The 24231-nt window shown below is 50.8% G+C and overlaps 1 protein-coding gene across 1 annotated transcript in view; it reads right to left on the bottom strand.

The window, feature by feature from the left end:
* CACNA1I (calcium voltage-gated channel subunit alpha1 I) overlaps positions 1–24231 on the bottom strand; it is a 126967-nt gene that overhangs the window by 26820 nt on the left and 75916 nt on the right. The window contains exons 9-26 of the mRNA XM_074983910.1: positions 22693–22844; positions 21724–21909; positions 20908–21025; positions 20166–20321; positions 19656–19746; positions 17345–17547; positions 13547–13966; positions 12642–12742; positions 11310–11433; positions 10282–10350; positions 9070–9254; positions 8434–8560; positions 7312–7437; positions 6206–6295; positions 4956–5148; positions 3633–3784; positions 657–766; positions 189–322 (exon numbers count right to left, since the gene is read on the bottom strand). Coding sequence (XP_074840011.1) covers positions 189–322; positions 657–766; positions 3633–3784; positions 4956–5148; positions 6206–6295; positions 7312–7437; positions 8434–8560; positions 9070–9254; positions 10282–10350; positions 11310–11433; positions 12642–12742; positions 13547–13966; positions 17345–17547; positions 19656–19746; positions 20166–20321; positions 20908–21025; positions 21724–21909; positions 22693–22844 — 2737 coding nt within the window. The remainder of the gene's footprint in view (positions 1–188; positions 323–656; positions 767–3632; positions 3785–4955; positions 5149–6205; positions 6296–7311; positions 7438–8433; positions 8561–9069; positions 9255–10281; positions 10351–11309; positions 11434–12641; positions 12743–13546; positions 13967–17344; positions 17548–19655; positions 19747–20165; positions 20322–20907; positions 21026–21723; positions 21910–22692; positions 22845–24231) is intronic.

Raw genomic sequence — 24231 nt, 5'->3', positions numbered from 1 at the left:
CACATGGAGTTAATCAGGAACAGCTAGTCCTTAATAACTGCCCATGTAGACAAGCCCTAAGTTTCCACAGATGTCCAGGATCAAAGCAATGAAAAGCCACTTGGTGAAATGGCATCACCAGTGGATTCTGCCACACCCTTGGTGTCTGTGCCCCACTTCTTCCCCCAGTGTCTCTCCCTCTTTCTCACCCCGGGCAATGCGCAGCACCCTCATGATGCGGATGATAGTGGGGTTGATGGGGAGAGCTGCGTTGATTTCAATCTCCTCCAGTGTGATGCCCATGACAGAGAGCAGCACAATGGCCAGGTCCAGCTGATTCCACCTTAAAAACAAAAAAGAAGGACGAATGGAGCTTTTCTGTTTGACTGTCGTGCAAATCCTTCGAGTCAATCGGTTGGAGGCCTTTCTGTGATAGCTAGAGCCCAATGCATCTGTGGGTCACATATTTTACTCCTGTCTATTGTTTCCTGGATCACGCAGTAATCCTCACCAAGGGGAAGCATTTGCTAACTCCAGTGTGTTTCAGAGGAATCTAGTAAGATCATCTCTACCAGTAAGAAGGAAAAAGTTGAGGCCCCAGTGCCCAGGATTTCACTGCAGATACAGCTCCTTCCCGCACCCCACTCACTGGACAACCAGCTTGGCCTCCCGCTTACCTGTCTTTGAAGAATCGCCGCAGTCCGAATGCCACCAACTTCAGCACCGCCTCCAGCACAAAGACTGTGGTGAACATGTAGTTGCAGTACTTCAGGGCAGTCTCAAGAGACTGTGGATGGAAAGAGAGCCCAAGAGAGGTGGATCATGAGAGACATCAACTACAGGCATGTCTGAAAGTTCCTGCCTGCATGACAGGTCAGGAATTCCCAAGGGTCGGAGGCTGGAGAGGGTGGCCACTTCCTGGATTGTAACTGCCTGATTGCTGCAGTGGACTTACCAAGGGCAGCAGCCATCACACCTGCACGTCATGCCCTGGGGCTCTCAGTGTAGCAGCTGCTCTGCCCAGCCCAGCTCAAGAGAATGGGCAGGCCAGGGAAGGATAGTGGCAAACAAAGGGTTAACAAAGCACCAGCACCTTGAACATCGGCAGCATCAGGTTCATGGGGCATCACCCAGGTGATACCTTATAAATGGCTTCCATACATCTACAGGGAATGCACCCAGCAGGGACAGTGCTTCAGAGCAAATAGCCTATTGCTGAATGTGTACCACCTTCACTAAGGGGGAAACCCCAGGACTCTGGCTGGGCACTGGGCTGAGGGTGGGGATCAGTGAGCTTCTGCCCTCCACTCTGCAGCCCTTGGCCCCCACTGTGAGGCCCTCGTTCTCCACCAAACCGTGGCACAAGCTAGGAAGGGCTGTGGAGGTGAATACCACTCCCCCTTCACTGAGATCTTAGACTTAAAGTTCCACAGGCCATGGCCTGATGACTTGTGAGCAGTGGTTCCACATGGAATCTGTGCGGTGGCTGCTGAAGAGGTCAAATGTCTCTAGGGCTGCATGGTTGCAACACCTCTGAACACTGACCTGGAATGCCCCTCTGTATAGAGAAGGGAAACTCCCTGGCAGGAGACCTGGAGCCCCTCCAATGGCAAGGATGTGGGGAGCTGCAATGAGCCCTCCTCCCAAGAAATATCTGAATTGGTGCCACTGGAGGGTTTCTATTAATTGTGTGTAGCACATCTATAGCACCTCTTACCTGGAAATCTAAAAGCACTTAGCAAGAGTGATTGGTGACAGCTTACCATAGGCCTGTGAGGAAATGGGTATGCTTACCCCTATTGCACAGATGGGGAAGCTGAGGCACAGGGAAGCTGTCTGACTTGCTCAAGATCAAGGGTGCAATGTATGGGTGGGAAGGGATACCGGGGCTACTTTTTGCAGAATAACATAGGGGATTTAGGGAACACCATGGGGAGTGAGGGGGCAGCTCAGGAGCAAAAGATAAACAGTGACCAAATTCAAAAGCCAACAGGAAAAATTAGCTGGACCTAGAAGGAAAGCCTGGCGGTGAATCTGAGCAACAACAGACAGGTCACAGCCGAAGTCACTTCCTATATAATCAGTTCCTGCTATGAATTCAGATTTGTCACTAGTCTACCAATGGTCCCCTGGACACAGAAAAGGGCTCCCTGGAACTGCCTGCTTCCGGTCAGACACAGCAGTGAGGGTGGTGCTCTCAGCTAGAAGGAGAAAGCCCCTTTGCTATATATGTGTTAGCGCACTTCTCCCCAGCTTCCGCCCGCCCAATGTGGCTGTAACCCTATCAGAATTGTTGAGGATTTCCCCATTTCCCCCACCCTGCATACTGACCTTTCACAACCCTCAAGACCTTCTGTTGCGATCACTCTCTTTCCCACTGAGAGAAACAAGGTGGGATTCTCTTAAAAGGCCATCCATGCTACTTCTCTTATGGAGGGCGGGCAACTTGTGGAGGGCCTCTCTTCAGCTAGCCAAAGACTGGGTGTGCCAACCCTTCTAACACACTCCACTCAGGCTACGTCTACATTGCAGGGTTCTTCCGAAATAACTTATTTCAGCCTTCTAATGTCGAAACACGTTATTTCTGAAAAGAGCGTTCAGTCTGCAAGAGCATTTTGAATTTGAGCATTCACATTACAGAGCCCAATTTGGAAATAAGAGCAATGATGAGATGCCTCCCTGGGGGCCAATTAAGTCATAATGACCTCTGCTTAGTACACGCTGAGTCAATTTTGAAATTGAAAGGGGTGGGGGGAGGCTGGTGTAAGTCGCTCGTTTTGGTGGAGTTACTATACTGAGTTAAATGCCCTATTATTCCAGAATAACGAGATCTGCAGTGTGGACATAAGGCTTTTTTCTGGAAAAGAAGGGGGTTTCCACCAAAAAAAACCCCAAAACAAAAAAAGCCAGTGTAGACAAGCCCTCAGGTTGGGGGTGGCTACTGTGAAACTAAAATCTGATCCATCTAGCAGTGCCCAGGACTAGCTCCCCGAGGCAGTGTGCCGTTCCCTGCAAGGGCCTGACAGAAACTACAAACAGAAGGAGACCAAGAAGCTAAACTTGGGTCATTCCCATGACACTGAAAAGAACCAACTCCCCCATCACCCTGACAGCTGTGCTAACTCTCACAGAACTTTGCACAGTGGTTTTCACGGGGACCCACCTCTACCGTCTATCATGGTGGATCGTGGCACTGGCAAGTGTGGTGTAATTACACAGTTAGTCATTGGCTGGTGTTTCGAGCAGGGTGAGCTGACAGGTTAAGGAGTGAGGAGGAGGCACTGCAGAGAGGATAGGTTTGAAGAAGACAGGCTAGAAAAAGTTACAGAATATACACTACTGAAGAAGTGGGTCTTACCCACGAAAGCTCACTTCCCAATAAGTAAAACTTGTTCGTCTTTAAGGACTAACTACAGGACTGCTTGGTGGTTGCCATTTGACTCCCCTTCTGCAAAGCATGCTGGGAGATATTGCTCTTCCAAGTCACTCTCTAATGACTGCGACGTTTTATGTTTGACCTTGTAACCGCGGCTTATGTCATTGACTTCTCAGAAGGGAAAGTGTCGCATCTCTTTTGTCATGGAAAATGAGATGGGGAAAAGAAAGAGAGGGAGGGAAGGAGGGGCAGGACTGGGTCCCTCGAACTCACTCACCACTGGCTGGTTGTAGTGCTCCAGGGACATGGTGACGACGTTGAGGCAGATGATGAAGGTGATGAAGATGTCCAAGTAGTGGCTGGTGCAGACCGAATGGATGAGGAGGCGGACAGAGCAGTAGGTGGCATAATACGGCAAGCGCTGAGCCTCTTCAATGGGAAGTAGGGGAAGAGAGAGAGCGGAAGAGAAGAGCGAAGAGAGAGGGAAGAGAAACAAAGGGAATTAGGAAGAAAAGTGGGGGAAAGACAGGAAGTGATGGAGGGAGAGACAGAAACGCAAATGGAGCAGGAAGACGCAGAGGAAACCGACAGAAAAAGGAGAAGAATAAAATAAACAATGGAGAGAGAGAAAACAGAGATGGTGGAAAAGAGAGTGTGAAAGGCAGGAGGAGGCAAGGAGGGGCAGGAGAGGGAAGGTGGGAGTGACAGAAATAATCTGTTAGTCCTGTGTTTTGTGGGAGCTGCACTAAATCAGCACAGCCTGCCTCAACAAAGTAAGAGCACACACAATAAAAAGGATCAAATTGCTCCAAGGGACACCCAGAGGTGGCATAAGGGAGAGGGAAAACTGAACAAGGGGAAGGAAGCCAGAAGCCTATGGGCTGGGAAAGGAGGAGAGTAATAAGACAGGATCTCTGGGGTAGTGGTTGGAAGGAGGAGGAGTGATTGCCAGGGTGAAATGTGCATCGATGATGCTTCTCTGATCAGAGCACAGGAAACAGACAGGTGGGGAACCCCTCTCGGTTCCAAGGAAGCCTTGGAATCCACGGAGTGAAACTGTCACAGAATCACAGCCTGGATTTCTTCCTTTTCTCCCCTGCCTCATTTTGAAGTTACAGGAAGGGATTAACATAGGGGTCCACCCAAGAGCACGGGCTGGTGCTGCTGGGCTCTCTCTCTCTCTCTCTCTCTCTCTCTCTCTCTCTCTCTCTCTCTCTCTCTCTCTCTCTCTCTCTCTCTCTCTCTCTCCAGAGGGGAGTCTAAATCTTCAGGGCTGGAGTGTGTGTGTCTGAGTGGCAGTTCCTTGTTGATGAGAACACACACAAACACACACACATTTCCGAAGACCCATAGGTTGCCTTCAGGCACCCTGTCACTTCTTCTGCTGATGGTGGTCCCATGCAAGAGTAGGCAGCTGTGAGTATGCGGCCTGGTGGCACATACGGTGGCAAAGTCCCACTGAGAGGAGAGCAGTGCTGAGAGCTATGACGTATCCACTGTTACAGAGGAGCTGATCAGTCACAAAAGGAAAGAAGAAGAGGAGGTTTTGCTCAGAAAATCTTGGCCTACGAACCAACCAAACACTTAGGCTGTTCCTTACTCCTGCGCTTCTTCTCCAGGCGCCTGAGGCGTTTCTCCTCCCGCCGACGTGCCTCCTCGGCCTCCTGGTGCTGGCGGCACTTGTGGAAGTTCTCCACTACCACCCCCACAAACATGTTGAGCACGAAGAAGCTGACGATGAGGAGGAACGAGATGAAGTAAAGGAGCATCCAGGGGTTGTTATTGGTCACTGGCTGAAAAGAAAAGACAAAGGCTGTGATTGGCTGACTGGGAGTCAGAGGCAGGATTATGAAAATGGCAGAGGTTGTGATTGGTTGGAAGTGGAAGGCTTGTGAAAATGAGGGAGATCGACGGCTGGTGACTGCCTGGTTGGGAAAGGGTTATGGAAATGAGGGTAGGCACAGCAAGTAGACAGGGTGTCCCGAAGTCAAGAACAAGCTTATCATAGTAATAATAAAGCATTCAGGATGCTGCACCCACAGTTCCAATACAATCACAATAACAGCTCAGCTGGACATTTAAGATATCAGAGAACAAGACAGACGCTAAAGGTACCTGGAGCAAAGGTGGGTTGGGCTGAGGGTGGGTAAATTCCACATCTCAGGTGTAATGGGGGAGCCCCTGAAATGTGAGGGGTCCCTGAAAGCAGGTGTCAGTGAGGATCAAGGAGAAAGGAGGGCTTGGGTTTTACTCAGTCTCTCACCAACAAAAAGTTTTAAAAGACCCACAGCACTTCTTGTGTTGAGAACAGAAAGTGAGGGGACTTCCCTCATGGCCTTTCAGTCCTCTGTTGCTGCAGTCTTTGCCGGGGGGCTGATCCTGCATTACTTGGCTCAGTGTGAGTTTAGGTGTTGACCTCAATGGGGATTTAGTGACAGGGACAGAGACTCCTGGCAGACAGGCAATTAGAGGAACCAATTGCAAACCAGGTGGGTGCACCATGTCAAGACATACCTGGGCCACTGCCGCTGCAAAGATATCACAGGAGACATAAGGACCTAGCCTGCACAACTTCCACAGATGAATAAAGGACAAGGACTAGAATTAATGTCCACCCCACTAAGTCCTTCCAAATTCATCTCCCTGCATGTGACGAACCACAGCCCAGACCCACTGGTAATAACAAAAATGAAGAGAAGGAGCTTGCAGATGGAGGAGGACTGGAGAAATGCTAGAACATGCTGTTGGGTGGAAGGAAAGTGCCACAAGCTGGCTGACATGGCATGCTTCCACCTGCCTGCCTGAAGAAGGTCTAGATCACATGACCAGTTTGGAAGGAAGTCTCTATACCTGCTGGTCTACAGCCACAGCATCTAGTCCATTATACATAATATTGACCCAACCGTCTTTGGAGGCCAGAACGAAGAGGGACATCAGGGCCTAGAACACAACAGAAATATGTCAGACACAGAGCATATACATGTGTGTGTGGGAAGGCAGGGGAGACAGTTCAGGTTTTAAGTTCTTAGGCAACAAACAGAATTAAAATTCAGGTGTTGACCTTCCAGCACTGTCAGCTGCACAACTCCTAACAGATGGGAGAGGGAGAGGCCTGCCAGGAGACAGGGACCATTATGCAAGTCCACCCTGTTGAAGCAACAGAGGAAAAGGTTTTCCTTCCCCAGAGACAAATGAACTCAGGGCGACAAAGGAAAACACAGGAAATCCCAGCAGGACAGGCCTGCTGCTCGTTTGTGAAATTACAGGAATGCAGAGACACAGTGAAATCTCAAGAGCCAGGCCAGAGCTGGCTAACACAACCTGAAACCATCCCCCAGCAGCCACTGCCTTTGAGGAAGGCTCCCCAGTTCCAAGCATAGGTCTGCCCAGAAAGCAGAGAGCCCAGCCTGGCCCCTTGCCTTCCAAGACAACACTGCACTGACAGGCCTCAGAGGGAGGGAACCTGCAGAGAGGAAGGGAGGAATCTGTCAGTCCTGCCGATGTTTCTGTGGTGGAGCCTAAGGAGCTGCAGACTCACAGATGCCTTAGGCACCATTGGCCAAACTCCCTGATGATGTAAATGGGGTGGACGTTGCATACGAAGGGCCAGTCACCTTTTACCGCTTTCAACTGCCCTGATGTCAGCAAGTTGCCCTCAGTTCAGACCTGCTCAGAGAATCCGACCAGAAAGACTCAAAGCTGCAATGATTTATTTGCACCACTAGTGGAGGGTGTGCCTGTGCAAGGAAAGTTGGGATTCACCCCTAAGTCTGGGCCTGGAATCGGGTGTTACCTCTTGAGGGAGGTCAGAGGCTAGCCTGAAGAGGCACGACTAGGCGAGTACCCCAGCCTTGCCCTCAAATGCGTGAGTGTGGCCTTGGTGGGTGATAGCCCAAGGGGCAAAGCACAGCCCAGGTTCACCTGAGAGGCAGGGGCTTGGAGGCCCCCATACGTACCTGTCCAAGGTTGTCGAAGTTGTACTTGTGGTGTACCCACTTGTAATTGGCAGCCACACAGTCAGACCGGTTGGTGATGTTACGGATATCAACCCCCAGGCAGTGGTAGAACTTCCCCTTGAAAAGCTGTAAGAGGGAAGCGAGTTGGTCAGAGAGTCTCTCTCAGACTTCTCCGGTGTCAGGGGACAAAGTGCAAGAGCAGGCTCCTCGGACGAGGACTGGGGACACAGAGCCTTTCAGTCACTGATTATAATCTAGCCCGAGGCTGGCAGTGACTGGAAGTCGTCCTGCTCTGACAGCCAGGGGGTGGCCTGCTGGGGATAGACTGGAACGAAGGACCTGGAGATGAAACAACCCATGCGCAGTCTCCCAGAGCTATGCGCTCCCTCAGAGGGCTGCCAAGTGCAGTGACAGGAAGAAGATCTCCAGTGAGAGCAAAGCCCCGGAAAAATATTACCGCTTCTCCAATACTTTCAAATAAAGTGACACTGATGTGGTTCTTTTGCCCAAGGCTCCTTTTCCATATGGAGGGTACTGGATTGTGCATTTGTACAGGCTCCTCACAGCAGTCTACAGACAGACTAATTACAGCACATTCTCTGAGATGGAAGTAACACCCACTCCGGCACTCCTCTGCAGCACAAGCCTAAAATAAGAAGGCTTAATGCCCCCCCACCACCTTGCCCAACACACACCGCACTGTGGGCGGATTTAGTGCTCGGCGTCTGGGAAGAGAAAGAACTGACTAGAGGCAGGCAATGCGCTGGCCCTGTGGTGCTGTCTCAACTGAAACTGCTCTGTCAGCACATCACAGTCAGGACAGGCAGCGCACTCAGCTGCTTCTCCACACCAGGGCCTTCTCTACAGCTCTGCTAATGCTGGGAGCTGAATGTCGGTTGCTACACCTCAGACCTCAGCACTGACCCCACCTGCCACTGCCAAAGGCTGAAAGATCATCACGGTGAGAGCTGCACAGAGCAGAGCAGGGGATCAGGAAGGATTTCTGGGATGCCCTCTCCCTCCCTGATACTCCTCCATCTGCTTAACTGTACATTGCTCCCCCTGCCTGGCAGTCCGGCGCCAAGTGAGCTGTGGGTGCTTGACAGGTAGTAACAGCCCTACCTGCACACCTAGGATGCCAAAAATGATGAAGAAGGCACAGCAAATGAGGACAATGTTCCCAATGGGTTTGAGCGATGAGATGAGTGTTTCCACCACCAGCTTCAGGCCTGGGGCACGGCTGATGACCCTGGAAGGAAGGGCGTGTGAGGTAGCGACACAGAGAGGGGAAGAGTTCTTTCTTCCTCTGTGTTTTCAGAACCAGACAACAGCAGCCTCCCCAGATATCATGGTGCAGCTGTCAGCCAGTAGAGAGCATGCTCTCCCCTGAGCCTGAGCCCCATGGGCTTGAGTCCCTCACAGCAGGACAAGGGCACGTTACCTAGGGCGGATACTGCAGTGATGTATCTTAGGGGCTGGAGGAGAAGCTGCACAGGGAAGAGAAACATCCCCATAGAGAAGACACTACATGACACCCTAGTCCTTAGTAGGATGGTCCTTCAGCCCTTTTCTGGTGCACAGCCCGACAGGACGCTAAGGAGCATATGGGGCAGGAGGGTATTAACTTGGGGGTCTTGGCCAATGCCTGTCTCTCCATGAAGCCTGTTCTAAGACTGGGACTGTGAGAGAGCCATTCCTGGGTGGGCTGAGGAAGGTACACCGTGAGCAGGAGGATGGAATTACCCATGGGACTCTCACCTGAGAGGACGTAGGGTGCGCAGCAGTCGGAGGACCCGGAGCACTCCCAAAATTTTAGCTCCTCCTGCAGAGGCCACTGAGACCACAATGTCGATGAGGGACACAAAGACCAAGAAGCCATCTAGGATGTTCCAGCTGCTGCGGAGATAGGCCTGCTCCCCAAAATATAGGCCTAGCGAGACCACCTACAGGAGAGGAGAGCATGTGGAGTTAAACTGTCCACCATCCAGAGTGGAAGCTACTTAATAATTCAATAGCATCTGGTGAAGAAGCAATGAGGACCCATCTTTCACCCTTCCATGACACCATCTCCTTTCTCAGAAAAGGCCCACTGCCTGTGAAGTAAAAATGGAGGTACCGACAGCACTGAATTCAAATGCTGGAGTGCAAAAGTTCTGAAAAAAACAGTAAAGACCCACTAAAGCCTTGATGAAGTCCCCTCACTTCTCATCCAGTATTTGCTTCATTCCACAGAGCACAACTGCCCTGGCGGGGAGATGGTGATATACAGCGGATAAGGCAAGGCAGATGCAGTCAGAAGACAGGGGCCGTACTCCATGCTTTTGAGGACTTTGTGTAAATCACTTAAGCCATATTTTTTAAACTTGAGTATGTACAGTTAAGCACCTAAATTCCTATTCAGACGCTTCAAGAAGTGTTTTGCTTCTCAGAGCTGCCAGACACCAGCAGATGTTAGCAAAGTTGATGGAATCTGTGAATGTTCATCACCTCTGAAAACCAGACCCTTTATTTAGATGTCAAAATATGGATTTATGGTGTTTAATTTCATGCCTTCAACTCTGAAAGTGCATAATATCATGCTTGATAACTTTATACAGCCAAATCTGACCTTAACTGCTTGGTGCCTCAGTTTCACAATCTGCAAACTGGGGTAAATGATATTAACCCACTGCTGTAAAGTGCTTGGAAATTGATGGACAAATCATAACCACAACTAAATGCTTATTACTGTTTCCCTCTCCTCCTGTTGCGGGGGAGGGCAGCTCACTGTTATTATGAAGGTCTGGGTGTATCTGGACTCCACCTTGTTTCTTCCAGACACCAGTAATCTTGATTTAAAACTCAGAATAAATCCTAATTCCATGCCAGGCCACGGGAGATTCAAACCCAGAGGCTGGACATTCCCCTACCATGAGAAGTGTGCAGAAGTCCCAGGAAGACTGAAAGAGCTGCTCTTTCCTGGTGACTTACCTTTAGCGTCATCTCAGCTACGAAGATTGCTGTGAAAATGTAGTTGGATACGGTGAGAAAGATCCTCTCCTAGGAAGAAGAGACAGACGCCCCTAAAGACTTTGAGAGACATTTCCACACTTCTGTGAGTCTACTAAATCCTTTGTTATGAACCTGACAAATTTCACTGTCTTGAGAAGGTGGGAGTGAGAGTGCTGGCTGCAGCCGGGGGGCACGCGCTGAACAGCCATCATCCCACCCACCTTGGCTAATGCACCTCAGTCCTGACCTTCGCTATTCCCTGTCATGCCAATCTTGCAACACCCACACGGCTCTGCTAATGCACTGCAATTGTGATCTTCAGCAGCTGCTGCTCACCCAGCTGCGGAGACCTTATCACACAGCTCTGGCAATGCAACGCTATACTGTCTGGCAGCTGGGCCCTTTCACTCCACACCTGGACCTCTCCTAAGCCCAGATGCTGCCTAATGGTGGGGTCAGTAGAGAACCTCACAAAGCCATTTCAGCTGTGACCCCCTTTGAAGATGCATGGAAGAGAAATGAGAATATATTTGCCCACTGAAGGACACCAGCCCCCTCCCAACTGCAGCACCCAGATCCACATTCAAAGCCAATGCAGAAGTAACACACCTGAACTCTGGCATGGCATCCCCACTGGGACACTAACACACATCCAAGTTACTGCCCTCTTTTAGTTTCATGGTCTCTAGCTGTTTGACTCCCACTGGCAAACCACCTCCCAACCATGAGGGCCTGGATGGACCCTTCTGCTTTCTACGACATAAAAAGCTACTCCTGATAAAGAACACTTATACCATCTTAAGGCTTTGAAAGGGAGGCAAGCATGTCTATCATCCCACACAGAGAAATCATGGAGGGGAGTGTGTGCTGAGGTCTGGGAATTACTCCCCAGTGCTGGGGATTACCCTGAGCTGATGCTATGTCCAGAGAATGAATGAACTTCGCCCACCGCACATATCCAAGGTTGGTGCTCCCCCCGAAATGAGGGAGGGTGCAAATTTGCTCACCGTGCTCCCGTGCTCGATCTGCGGTCTCTCCAGGGCAATGGTGATGCAGTTCAGGAAGATGAAGGCCAGAACGACATAATCAAATAGCTTGTGAGCGATGATGGTTTGGCAGAGGATGCGGAACCTGCAAGGGAGTTCCAAAAGGGCATAGGTGCCTGGGCTGAAAGGAAATTTGCTGTGGCAGGAGGTGGGGAGGGAGAGGCCTGCCTGAAATGCAACATTTGCTAGTGTCACATCCACAGCTCTGTTGCATGAATTAGCAGACATACTTGTTCAGGGAGGAGCTATCTTTTTGTTTAAAGTTTGTACAGCACCTAGCACCACAGGGGCCTGGCCCATTACTGGCCTTCACTCAGTGCAAGTAACAATAATTCTCCAAAGAGTCCTACTGAGAAACCACCTGTACTTCACAGGACTTTACCCCCTCAGCACTGTCTGTCTATCCTTGCTATTTATGCCCCTCCCCCTCACTACAGCACTTTTATTCCTCTCTCCTTACCACACCTCTGTGAGACAGGGCACAGCTGTTATCTCCATTTTACAGATGGGAAGCTGAGGCTCAGGGAAGCTAAATGACTTACCCAAGGTCACAGAGGAAAGCTGTGGTGGAACAAGGAACTGAATCCCATTCCCAAGCCCCAGAGGTTACCAGAGTTTTCTAGGCATCAAACTCTCTTGTGCAGCAGTCTGAGGAGGAATCACCGCCCTGCTAATAGACTAGTTCTGTTCCAACAGAAATTAGCCCTCCTGCTTCTCAAAAAGCCATCATAACCAGCCCAAGAGGCAAGAGATTCGCACGTGCAGCCAACATTCACCTTCTAACAGTTGTGATGACACTCTCATGTCTATGTGAGCTGTTAATCCTGGGTTGTAGCATGCTGATGCCTGGGGAGATGCACTCTTTCCTCCTGGTGGAAGGCGGAGCTGTTCTAATATTTATTTCGTTCATGCAGAGAATACTAACTTGTCCCAAACAGTGTGATAGGATTGCTAATAAGTCACCTTTGTGGCCTCTAATGCAATGGGGCCACTCTTGTGCCACCAGAGAGATTGCCAGTGGTACAGCTTAGTTAATAATACATTCTTCATCTTTGCGCAGGGGCAGAGTTAGAATTCTCTCCATTGCCTTCAGTGACACTGAAGGAAAATGAGGCATTCCCCTAGAAGGAATTCCCTTTCTCGACTCCCACCTCAGGGACCTAACATGAGTTGGCTGGAGAGGCTGCGACTGGAAGGAAGAAAACATTCCCACCGTGAAAGTTTAAAGCTGCAGTCCCAGCATCCAATCCATGTATTATATCAGGGTTATACCAACCCAAAATTGGGACAAACCTGTTTTGTGGAGAGAAGATATAGATGGACCAGTCTTCCCGTATCTCACACCAGTCTGGCTTGTAGACCTCTATCATCTTCTGGATGCGGAAACACAGGCTCTGCAGAACACAAGGACATAATGGGTTGCCACTGGCTACCTCCCCACTTCATCGAGAAGTGCATTCTGTCTTTTTTTTTTTAAACCTAAGATACTGGTAACTTGGATACGCTGCCTTCCCCACCACCCAACTCCAGTCCTCCTCTCTCTGCCTCTCTCTGCCCCAACCCCACATGAGGAAAAGAACTGAGCTGATGTCATAGTCACAGGGAAAATCCACCAAGGTGGCTGTTCCCTGAGTCTGTTTTCCTCCCAGAAGAAAAAGCATCAGCATTCGCCTCTGATTCCCTGAAACTGAAACTGAGACTACCTTCCACTTTGCTGTGGCAAGCTGGCAATGAGGCTGCCCAGCGCTCACTGGATCTCTGTACTGGCACTACCCATGAACCTCAGGGAAAGCAGAGACAGAGTACTGCGTCCACAGCCTAGCTAAACTGCCTATGGCAGAATGGGCACCTACTGGCATCTTTTCTCCTAAGGGAGTCCTAGTGATGTCCTGTTATACAGTGAAAGAAAGCTACTGCTAAAATCTCCATTGCCCCACCCTGTCCCCACTGGAGTGCCACTGTAATCTCTTCAGTTCCCGGCACCGGTGTGTTGCAGCCTTGTTAAAAAATCAGCACTCTGCTCTTTTTCTGCTTGAGGCATGGAGAGGCCTTAGGCTAGCCCGTAGGGATTCCACCATCTGCTCTTGCCCTGAGCTCTACCATCTCCTGGGTTGGCACAACTCACCTCCTTTCTCTTTGGGATTGCTGTCCCCCCTTGTAAGCCCATAGTGCTCCTTTGGTGAAGCCTCTGTACTCACATAGTCTATCTCCTCCTCATCCTCGCCATGTTCCTTGCGGTTGTCCATCTTTGGGAAGATCTCCTTAGCGATATTGGGCATTTTGCCATTGCAGTCCTGGTGCTCGCTGGTGCCCAGAGCCACACCCACCTTCCGCGCTGCCCTGTGATTGGATGGGCCCGATGACGTTAGCTCTGCCAGGTCACAGGAATCTTTGGTATCCAGAGAGAGCGTCCGCCGGTGACGAGGGGCCCTTCCTATTGCCTCTCGTTCCACATCTGCCACCATGTGCCTTTCCCCAGATAGCAGAGATTCATGCTCAGCAGATGGAGGCTTGTGTTTAAGACTGTGTCCCCGAGCCAGGCTGTTCCAGCTGGAGCGACGGCTCCCCCAGGCCCCGCTGCGGCCCCAAGCCCCATAGTGAGAACTGCGAGAGCTCGACTGCAAGAGAGGGCAGCAGGGATTCAATGCTTCAGGTCACAGGGAAGACGGGGTCTCAGCAGCTTAGATCAAAGGCTCACACTTGGGCCCAGTAAATTTCAAATTACAAGATGACAGCCCAGGTCCCCACCTCTCCTGGAGAGGCATTTTGTGAACCCAAAGGTGACCTCTGCAAATCAGGCATCAAATTAATTATTATTAATTAATTGATTCTGAATTGGTCACTGTCATATTTCTTTGATAAGCCCAGTTGTGTGCTAGGCACTTCCCAGGTAAGTTGGAAGCAAAGACCAGGGTCTCCTTTGCCTCATAGATTGTGTGGTCATTTACATCAGTGGCGAAAGTGCTACAAAATCAGGGTGGTAGCATCTGTCACTCACTTTGCGCCGGTGCCCGCGGACCAGGCTGCCAGACAAACCAAGCCCACAGTCATTGGCTCAAAGAGCTCATTCTCTAAATGAGTGCAGAAAGCAAGAGGCGAAGTCAAGGTGAGCCTAATCCTCCACATCACCAAATCTCCACATGAATTGCTACTGGCAGCCAGAGCCATCTCATACCTAGGCCGAATCGAGCCCCCCACCCCCAGGCCCTGTGCTTTTGGGGGCATTGCAGCAGTGGCCCCCGCCATCCTATGGACAGAAGAGACTGAGGAGTACAGGGACCTGGCATGGTGGTGGCAGCTGGGGTTGCCCTCTCCCACTCACCAGGGTGCTGGGAGGGTGGCGTGGTGGATAGAACAGGGGCTGGACCACTAGGACTCTGGTTGCCTGTGTGGGGAGTGTGTGGGAGGCAATCCCCACTGCTGCTGCAGTGCCGGACTCCCCTGTGACTGGGGTAAAGGGGTAGGATCGTGGTGGGACTTGAGGAAGGGTAGGGAGGAGTGGGAGGGCCTGCAGCAGTGGGCATGTGTTCCCCAGGCCCCACGCCTCAGGCACTAGGGAGGTGGGTGCCCTGGGACAGCCCTGCCAGCAGCCGCCTCTGCTCAGGATCAGGGACCGCAGGTTTGCAGAAGTTTTGGTGGTGCCCAGAGTGCCCAGAGTCTGCATCCCCCACTCAAGCGCTCCTTCCGCCACTCATCTAAGGCTCTGGGAGGGGGCGGGGGATTCGGGGGCTGGAGAGGGTGTAGGCTCTTGGAGGGTGTTAGGGTGCAGGAGGGTTGAGGGGTGGGAATTATGTGGGTCGTGGGTACAGGGAGGGATCTGGAGAGCAGGCCCCGGGATGATGTCTGGGAGCTGGCTCTAGCCTGGGACAGGGGTGGGGCAGACCCTGGGAGGGAGTTTGTGGGGAAGGCTGGGGGCTGCGAGGAGACGGTGCAGGCTCTGAAGGAAGTGAGGTGCCCAAGAGGGTGTAGGGGAGTGGATTGGGGTTCCATTCCTACCTGGGACCCGCCCCCCCGGCAATGGCTCCTGGGGAGGCGGGGTCTCTGGGGCCTGCTGCCCTTGCACGCTCCCCACTCTGCATGCTGTCCCAACCGCCCTGCCACCCCACACACTTCGCTGGTGCACCCCTGGCCCGGCCGGCCCCTCCAGGCAATTTAAAATGACCCAGAGGGCTCCACTGCCACCACTGGCAGCACACTGGGGTTAGAGCAGCTTCCAGATGCTCGCTCCCCATGGCCACTGGCATGTGCCTCTCCACGGCCTGGGGCAGGGATGTCCGTGCACCACTCCAGCTTACGGAGCAGTGCATGGCACAAAGACACTGCCACAATCCCACCCCATGCTGTAGGGATGTGAGCATCTGGAAGCTGTTCGATCCCCAGTGTGCTGCCAGTGGTGGAGGCAGAGCCTGGGGCATTTTAAATTGCCTGGGGGTGTCAGGCAGAGCCCGGGAACCCCTGTGAGGAGCACATGGGATAGCAGGTGGATGCAGGGAGAGATGCAAGGGGCAGGAGGTTCAGGCAGGTGGTGAATTTTGGTCAAGACCAGCCCTAGGCTAGTGATATTCCCAGTGCCAGGACACCTAGTCCATACAACATGACGCCTACACTCAGGAGGAACCAAGGACTGGAAAAGCTGGGTATGCCACACATCAGGCTTGCAGTGCACCAACAAAGCTATGTGCATTGGTGGAGTGAAGCTCCCAAGGACTGAACTAGCATGGGTGCCAGAGGACAGGATTGAGGTGCATTGGCAGAACAGTGAGTGAGGGTGGTAGTTTGGGGGAACAGACGGGGTGGCAGGGCTCAGATGAGAATGGGTGTTGAAGGTCAAGGCTTTGATTTTCACCTGAACAAAGAGTTCCAGAAACTTCTCCAGGGGGAGAACCTGTTATGTCTAATGTTCCCTTTCTTTTCCTAATGGCAGAAGAAGCTCTCCAAATGTTTTGGTTTTAATATTACCAAGGAGCAGAGGCACCATAATTCCATGCGCTACACTCCAGAAATGAAGCTGGAGTGCTAAGAGAGAAGCCCCTTTCATTATGGAGGGAAGACTCCTGGGCTACGTCTACACGTGAAGCCTACATCGAAGTAGCCTATTTCGATGTGGCGACATCGAAATAGGCTATTTCGATGAATAACGTCTACATGTCCTCCAGGGCTGGCAACGTCGATGTTGAACATCGACGTTGCGCAGCACCAAATCGAAATAGGCGCTGCGAGGGAACGTCTACACACCACAGTAGCACAGATCGAAATAAGGGTGCCAGGCACAGCTGCAGACAGGGTCACAGGGCGGACTCAACAGCAAGCCGCTCCCTTAAAGGGCCCCTCCCAGACACACTTGCACTAAACAGCACAAGATCCACAGAGCCGACAATGAGTTGCAGACCCTGTGCCTGCAGCATGAATCCCCTGCTGCAGCAGCAGCAGCCAGAAGCCCTGGGCTAAAGGCTGCTGCACACGGTGACCATAGAGCCCTGCACGGGCTGGAGAGAGAGCGTCTCTCAACCCCCCAGCTGATGGCCGCCATGGAGGACCCGGCAATTTCGACGTTGCGGGACGCGGATCGTCTACACGGTCCCTACTTCGACGTTCAACGTCGAAGTAGGGCGCTATTCCTATCTCCTCATGAGGTTAGCGACTTCGACGTCTCGCCGCCTAACGTCGAAGTTAACTTCGAAATAGCGCCCGACGCGTGTAGACGTGACGGGCGCTATTTCGAAGTTGGTGCCGCTACTTCGAAGTAGCGTGCACGTGTAGACGCAGCCCTGGTGAGATAACACAGCAGTTGAATCCCACATACAGTGATAGTAGAATCAGTATTGAGAAGCTGGAAATTGCGATCGCCTCAGGCTAAATGTGGACAGGCAACAAGCTTCTGTTTGTAAGTTTACAACAGGGGCAGAACCCCTGAAGGAATTCCAAGGTGGTGGGGCTGAGACAATGGATCCCTGGGTTCTACGAGACGTATGTTACTCACGGTTCTATGCACTCACCAGTGACCTCTGGTCATAGGTCATTCTCCCCAGGGACATCACGCTGCTCTTCCTGGAACTCAGCGCAATGAAGACCTGGTCGGGCTGCAGAGAGTTCCGGGCGGAACTTGTGATGCCACCAGCTGCCACTGGCTGGTTGGAGGATGGTAGGGCGGGGTCGAGGTGCCCATTTGGGGTCATGGGAATTGCACAGAGCCTGGGATCTGACCAGAAAGACACAGAGGGAGAAAGAAAGAGAGAGAAGGACATTTCTTTCCCTTCTGTGGTTTCCTCCTGCACAGTTCAGTGACTATTTTAACACCCTGTTAGTTTAGCACGGTGAGAACCCAACACTGCCTCCTGCTGCCTTTGGGTTGTGTAGAAAGGGAGGGTCGGGAAAGTGATAGCCAGGGCAGAGCCAGGGCCAGGGCCAGAGCCAGGGCCCTTTTCCCAAGTGCTAGGTGCACTAATTCCCCAGCATCCCATGCACAAACTTTGCCTCTCACTGGGCACACCTTGAAGAGGTAAGATGGGGTGCAGAAGAACAAATGTGAGGATGTAACTCGTCTTCCTCTCCACCCACCCGCCCAGCATCTCTCTTCCTAGTCACTTCTCCTTGGGCGGTCCTGGCAGCAGTCCTTCTCTTCTGGCTTTGGAGTGGGGAGGATGTTTCCTTAACTCTGCAGTTGACACAACAGCTTTCACATAGCTGAGTCCATCAGCTCAGCCTTCCTTATGCTGACCTAGAGCAGGGAGCATTCCTACAAGTGACATGCTGATCAGATAGCTTTCCCTGCAGGTTCACGCTGGGGTCTCTTGCCTGGGAGCAAGTGAGGGAGACAATGCCCTCACTTGCTAGGACTGGGTGGGGACCAGTGTTCCCTGAAAGCTGAGCACTTGGGCAGCTGCCCCGGAGAGATTCAAATGGTGCCCGGCTGATTAACAGAGCACCCACATGTATTTCTACTGGCGGTGCACATTCCCACACGACTCGGCACACATGACAAAATTTACTCTGTGCACAGATGGAAAAAATTAGAGGGAACACTGGCGGCGAGGGGTGGCAGTCAGCCACATATCTGAAACAACCACCATGACTGTGAGACCAGGAACCATTCAATATTTTAGGCATGTTCCTTGTTTTTCTCATGAGTTTGCTGGGCTGAGATGCTGAAGGGCAGATTGAAACTCAGCAGGGCCCAGAGTCACCCAAGCTTTGCAAACTCCTTGGGAGAGAGTCCAATCCTTTATCCTCCAAATTCCCATGCGCACACTCCTCCTCCCACTCTGCTGTGAGTTCTCCCTGACTCATTGCTGCATTTGAGCCCCCTCAGGCCACTGCTCGCAGTCCCAGAGGATCCAGCAAACTTGCTTTAGCTTGGCCTCTGAACAGGTGGGGGAAAGAAGAAATCAAAATATTCTTAACTGTGCGTCATGCTGCTCTTGTTTATTAGATTCCTAGATATTAAGGCCAGAAGGGGCCATGATAATCACCTATGCTATGTGGAGAGTTGGCCATAGAACCTTACCCAATAATTTCTATTTCAATGGCGTGTGTTCTGTTTGAGTAACGGTCATATCTTTCAGAAATACACTCAGTCTTGATTTAAAGCTTTCAAGTGATGGAGAATCCAGCATGTCCCTTAGTAACTTGTTCCAATGGCTAATTACCCTCACTGTTAGAAACGCGCTGATTATTTCTAGTCTGCATTTGTCCGCAGTTTCTGTTTCCAACCATTGGATGTCATTATGCCTTTTTCTGCTAGATAAAAGAGCCATCTACCAACAGAAATCTTTTCACCTGCAGGTGCCTGTAGATCACGATCAAGTCACCTCTCAACCTTCTCTTGGAAAAGCTAAATTATTTATCTTCTTTCATTTCTAGACCTCAAATCATTCTTGTAGCTCTTCTTTGAATTCTTTCCAATTTTTCAACATCCTTTTAGAAGTGTAGATGTCGGAACTGAACCCGGAATGCCAGCAGTGGTCTTACCAAGGCTGTACATAGACTTAGCAATACCTCCCTGCTCCTACTTAATGCAATATCGCCTGTCTCCTTGGCTGCTCAAGGATCACATCTGGTCTCTTATCTACAGCTTTACAGAATTGTTTCACAGCTCTAATTTTTGCCCACGGCACTGCAAGCTGAAAATGACTTTAAAATAAACAAAATTACATAAAACAGCAATGCCGTACAAGTGCTTTCAGGCTAGGCCAAAGCACTCTGGTCCCATCTGGGAAAAGGGCGTGAGATTTCAGAGATTTGTACATTTATATTTCTCACTCAACTGTTGGTGAGAGGACGGCAAACGAGGCAGGAATATTCACTGACCTGAACCATCCTGGATGTCTTGGAACTTGTCAAAGTCCTCCATGTTTGATGAACTCTGATCTTCGTCTGAGTATGACCGGTTGGCATCACCCTGGAATGAAAAAAATCAAAGGTCTGTGACTCTGAGCTCCCCAGGGAAAAGATAATGTTTCTGTGATTGTACATTACCACAGATAATAGAGGACTTCTGTTGTGGTCTGCAACTGCTTAGTTCCTGAACTTTTGGCCCATGGAAGGGGATTGTGTCACCTTTGCAGGGCACATAAGATGAGGTGGAAATAGATAATAGTTAACGGCCATGTCTACATGTGCCCCAAACTTCGAAATGGCCATTTGCGTGGCCATTTCGAAGTTTGGGGCACCTGTAGACGTAGCCGACTTCCTGCTCCCTATCCGTGGTTTGGCACCTCCAGGAAAGGCCAGTTGGAATATAATAACCTGGGATCCCCTCCTCTTCTACTCAGACCATCTCCCTCATCTGCACCTTGCCTCCATGGAGGGGCAACTCACCTCAGCCTGGAAGCCTTCCACCAAGATAGCCACCAGCAGATTGAAGAGGACGTAGTTGCCAAAGGTCATCAGGGCCACAAAGTAAAGGGATGCCCATGGTGAGGTGGAAGCCATGCCGTTATACAACACAACATTCCAGTCCTCCTGGGTTAGGATCTGCAATACAGAAGAGAGGCTGCATGAACCCCCAGGGGCAAAGTGCCTGGGACAGGAGTGTGGGGAAAGGGAGCTGTGTGAACGAGCAGTGCGAGAAGAAAACCATCTGACCACCACATGCCTATTGCAGTGTGAGGCTCTCCCATCTTTCTGCCACCTCCCATACCAGAGGCCCAGTGATTCCCATCAGTGAGCACAGTCCACCTCCCCTCCCACCTCAATCACATTAGCCCAAGAGACCTCAGGTATATGGGAAGAGATGAACACCCATGTATAGTGTGCATGAGGCAGTGACAAGGTAATACACAGGACCTGCTACAATGACTCTGACTTTTCTAAAGGTTGCATCCTTCCATTGCTTCCCAGCTCCTCGGAAGTCACAGAGAGATGTCAGCTGCGTGGTTACAGTGTATGTCTGTTGCTCCTCTCTCAGCACCACAAGGTGAAATTGGTTTTTGTGTCATCGGGAATGAGCATCACATTCAGTTGTACAAACCTGCCCCTAACTTCTGATCCAACTCACTGTGAGATTCTCTTCCCATCCCAGACCTTGTCTGGCCTGCCCATGGAAGCTGTGTTGACTCACCTGGAACACCGTGACGATGGCCCAGAGCAGGGAGTCGAAATTCTTTCGGTCAGGGACTGTGTCTCCGGTGTCTGTACGGAGGCTGAATTTGCACCCAAAGATGTGCATTCCCAGGATGCTGTTGGGTGGGGAAGAGGAGACGGTGTCCAATTTAAATATCTCTGCCACCAAAATGAGTTTGTTAGAGCAGTTCCCCTTTTTTCTTTCACAATGCAACCTGCTGCCACTTATCACCAGAGTAAGGGACATAAAAATACAGTGAGCCTATCAAGACCTACTGGTGAAGAAGGGCCAGACACAGGTCAGCTTCTATCTTCTCCTACACCCTTGCCTTCCCCTTCCACTGCCAAAAGCAACAAGAACCCAGCTACTCCACCCAGTCCCGCCCCTGCATCCTCTATTCCCATTGCTCCCTCTTGTTCCATTTGCCTGTCTCCACCCACTTCTAGTTCATTTGCATGGTGTGCTGTGAAAAACTGCCAGGTGCTCCATACCACTCTTCTGTAATAGTGGTGGGAGGAAGGGTCAGGCTAATCTCTGAAGTCAACATCAGGCCACTGGCCAAATTGTCCCTCTTTAACAGAAACCCAGATCAAGACATTCCCTGCCTGGCAAAGTTTCTCCACACCCAGGCCAGACCCTCAGCATCTACATCAGTTAATACCAGCTGAGAGTTTGGCTCTGAGAACTCTTAAAGTTCATCCTGATGTGTAAAGTGAAGGCTCGGGTAGGATGAGCCATGCAGGGATTCGTGCCAGGGTTTGTATTCGCCCTGTGATGCCTCCTCAAATTGCTCTGAAGATGACACCTCCTCACCTGAATATAAAGATGAAGAGCATAAGGAGCATACAGAAGGTGGCTACATTGTCCATGGTCTTCATCAGCACCACCAGTTGGCGTCGCAGGGCGGGCATGAAGCGCACGAGCTTCAGCACCCGCAGGAGGCGGAAAGTCCGCAGCACTGACAGCCCCCCGTCGGACTGGCCAATGATCTCCCAGATGCTGTGGCCCAGAGACAAAGGAAGAGAGAGACAATTGGCCAGGCAGAGATGCAGATGGAAAGGGAGAATGAATGAGAGCAGTAGACAGACAGGACAGAGATAGTGAGAGAGAGCACGAGAATTCACATTACTTTGGGCTGTTGCCTCGGTCATTAGTGTAGCATATATGTGTGTAAGAGAGAGACTCGGTGGGAACCAAGAAAGTACAAAAGAGAGAATCTGTGTGAATCAAGAGTACGTGTAGGTGAGATGTGTATGTGCAAACACCTGTGTGTGTAAAAGAGAATCTGAACCAGGTGTGTTATTGGCAGTGTGCATTTTGCATGCATCTATAAGACTGCATTTCTTGCTTGGGAAAACAGACGTGCTGCTCAGCTACTCAGAAGTGTGCAAATGCTGCATTATAAATACCAAGGCTGGAAAGTTCCTTTACCATGCATTGCACTTTGGCAGCATTTTTCTTCCAAGTATCTCAAATGTTTTACAGGCACCAATTAATTAAGAGTCTCAAACACCTGAGATAGATTATTATCCCCATTTGACAAAGGGAACACTCAGGCTCGGCAAAGTTATATGACTTACTCCAGGTGACCCAATGAGTTGGCATGTGACATGGGAATAAAACCTAGATATTCTGATTTTTGTCTTGTGCACTAAGCATGCATTAGCTCGTATCTTAGCCGTTTAAAAAGCTGGAGCAGGTATGGGATGACAACACAGTTCAGGCACTGATCTGCCTTTCTGTAGGTATGCCTCAGAATCCCCAGCCTGCCCGGGTCATCACCTGATGATGACAATGATGCTGTCGAAGATGTTGTAGGGATTGCGAAGGTAATCAAAGAGGCCAAAGGCGGTGAGTTTCAGGATCATCTCCAGAGCAAACATGCTGGTGAACACAACATTGCTGATCTCCAAGATGTTGGTCAGTTCTTCTGGCTGCAGGATCCAAAAGCAAGGATCAGAATTGGGCAGAAGTGGAAAACATCACGTCGGAACCAAAAGATGCTGTGCTTACACGACCCGGGGTTGTGTGTGGATGGGAGTCACGTGGGAAATGGGAAGTACGGCAAACCTGATCACAGAAGGGACCGGCCAATGATGGCATCTTCTATACTGTACTTTAAATGCCCCAGTGACACAGCTGTGCCGCTGTCGCACCTCAGCGTAGATGCTACCTGTGCCAACAGGAGGGCTTTTCCCATCAACGTAAGAACGCCACCTCCCTGAGACGCAGCTAGTATGACAGGTGTATTTTTCAATCCATCTAGTGCTGCAGGACTTAGGTTGACCTGACTACATCAATCAAGGATGTGGATTTTTTCCACAACCTAATTTTCTAGTGGAGCCCTGACCTCAGTGTTCTCTGTCTCCTTTGGTGTTTACACAGTCCCTCTCCAGCAAGTTCTCAGCCCTACCTCCCAAAGATCCTCCCTGCCCCCTTTCCCACTTCTTCAGGCCCCTGGTTTCTCTCTTTTCTACCCCTCTCCTATTCCTCGCCAACATTCATTTGCTGGGCCTTCTCTGGCAATCTTTTCTCAGACCTTCCTTTTTGCAGTGGTCTAAATAATTACCCACGGGAATATCAGAGCGCATGAATAACGCATCAGCAATGAAGAGTAGCCTGTTAATGTCTGACAACAAGGGACAGAGAGAACAGGAGGGAAGAAGAAACAGAGGGAAATGGATGATGAGGAAGAATGTGGAAACTGACCAGACAACAGGAGAAATGACCGGGAAACCAGAGGGCAAATGTGTCAGTAAAAGGAAATAGCTGATCCAGTCCAGGACACTGGCATCTACTGAATCTGTGACACCTTTTGTCACAGGTAGTTCAGTGGTGTGTGTGAGAGAAAGAGAGAGAGACCTTTAATGACTCAATCAGTTGAACAAGCCTGAACAAATTCAATTACTCCTCCTTTTGTTTTCAGAATTAATGAATGTCTCTGCGCTGTGTTCAGTTCTTGGAGGCCACTCTGACAAGGCTGGGAAGGGGTCCAGCCTATTTGCTCAGAAATGACAAAAGTGGATGTTTATATGGCTGGGGGGGCTGAGCTGACACCACCGATGACAGAGTATTTCCTTAGTCTCCCAGAAATGGGGGGTGTGGGTGAGGAAGGAGGAGCCCTCCCCCACCCCCAGGCGAGTATAACGAACTCACTCATATGTGGGAGAGTATACTGGTTCCCCTCGCTGGCTGAGCAGGAAATCTGCCAAGTCAGCCAGCAAGGGGAAGGGCAATAAACCTAACAAATGTTTGGCCTATTCCTGTCAAGGGGGCAGTTTCTCTCTTTCTCTCTTTTGCTCTGTTGCACACCTTTCAGTG

This window comes from Carettochelys insculpta, chromosome 1, assembly GCF_033958435.1.
Source record: "Carettochelys insculpta isolate YL-2023 chromosome 1, ASM3395843v1, whole genome shotgun sequence".
Taxonomy (NCBI): domain Eukaryota; kingdom Metazoa; phylum Chordata; order Testudines; family Carettochelyidae; genus Carettochelys; species Carettochelys insculpta.
The sequence above is the reverse complement of the archived record's forward strand: the minus strand, read 5'-3'. Positions and strand labels throughout refer to the sequence as shown.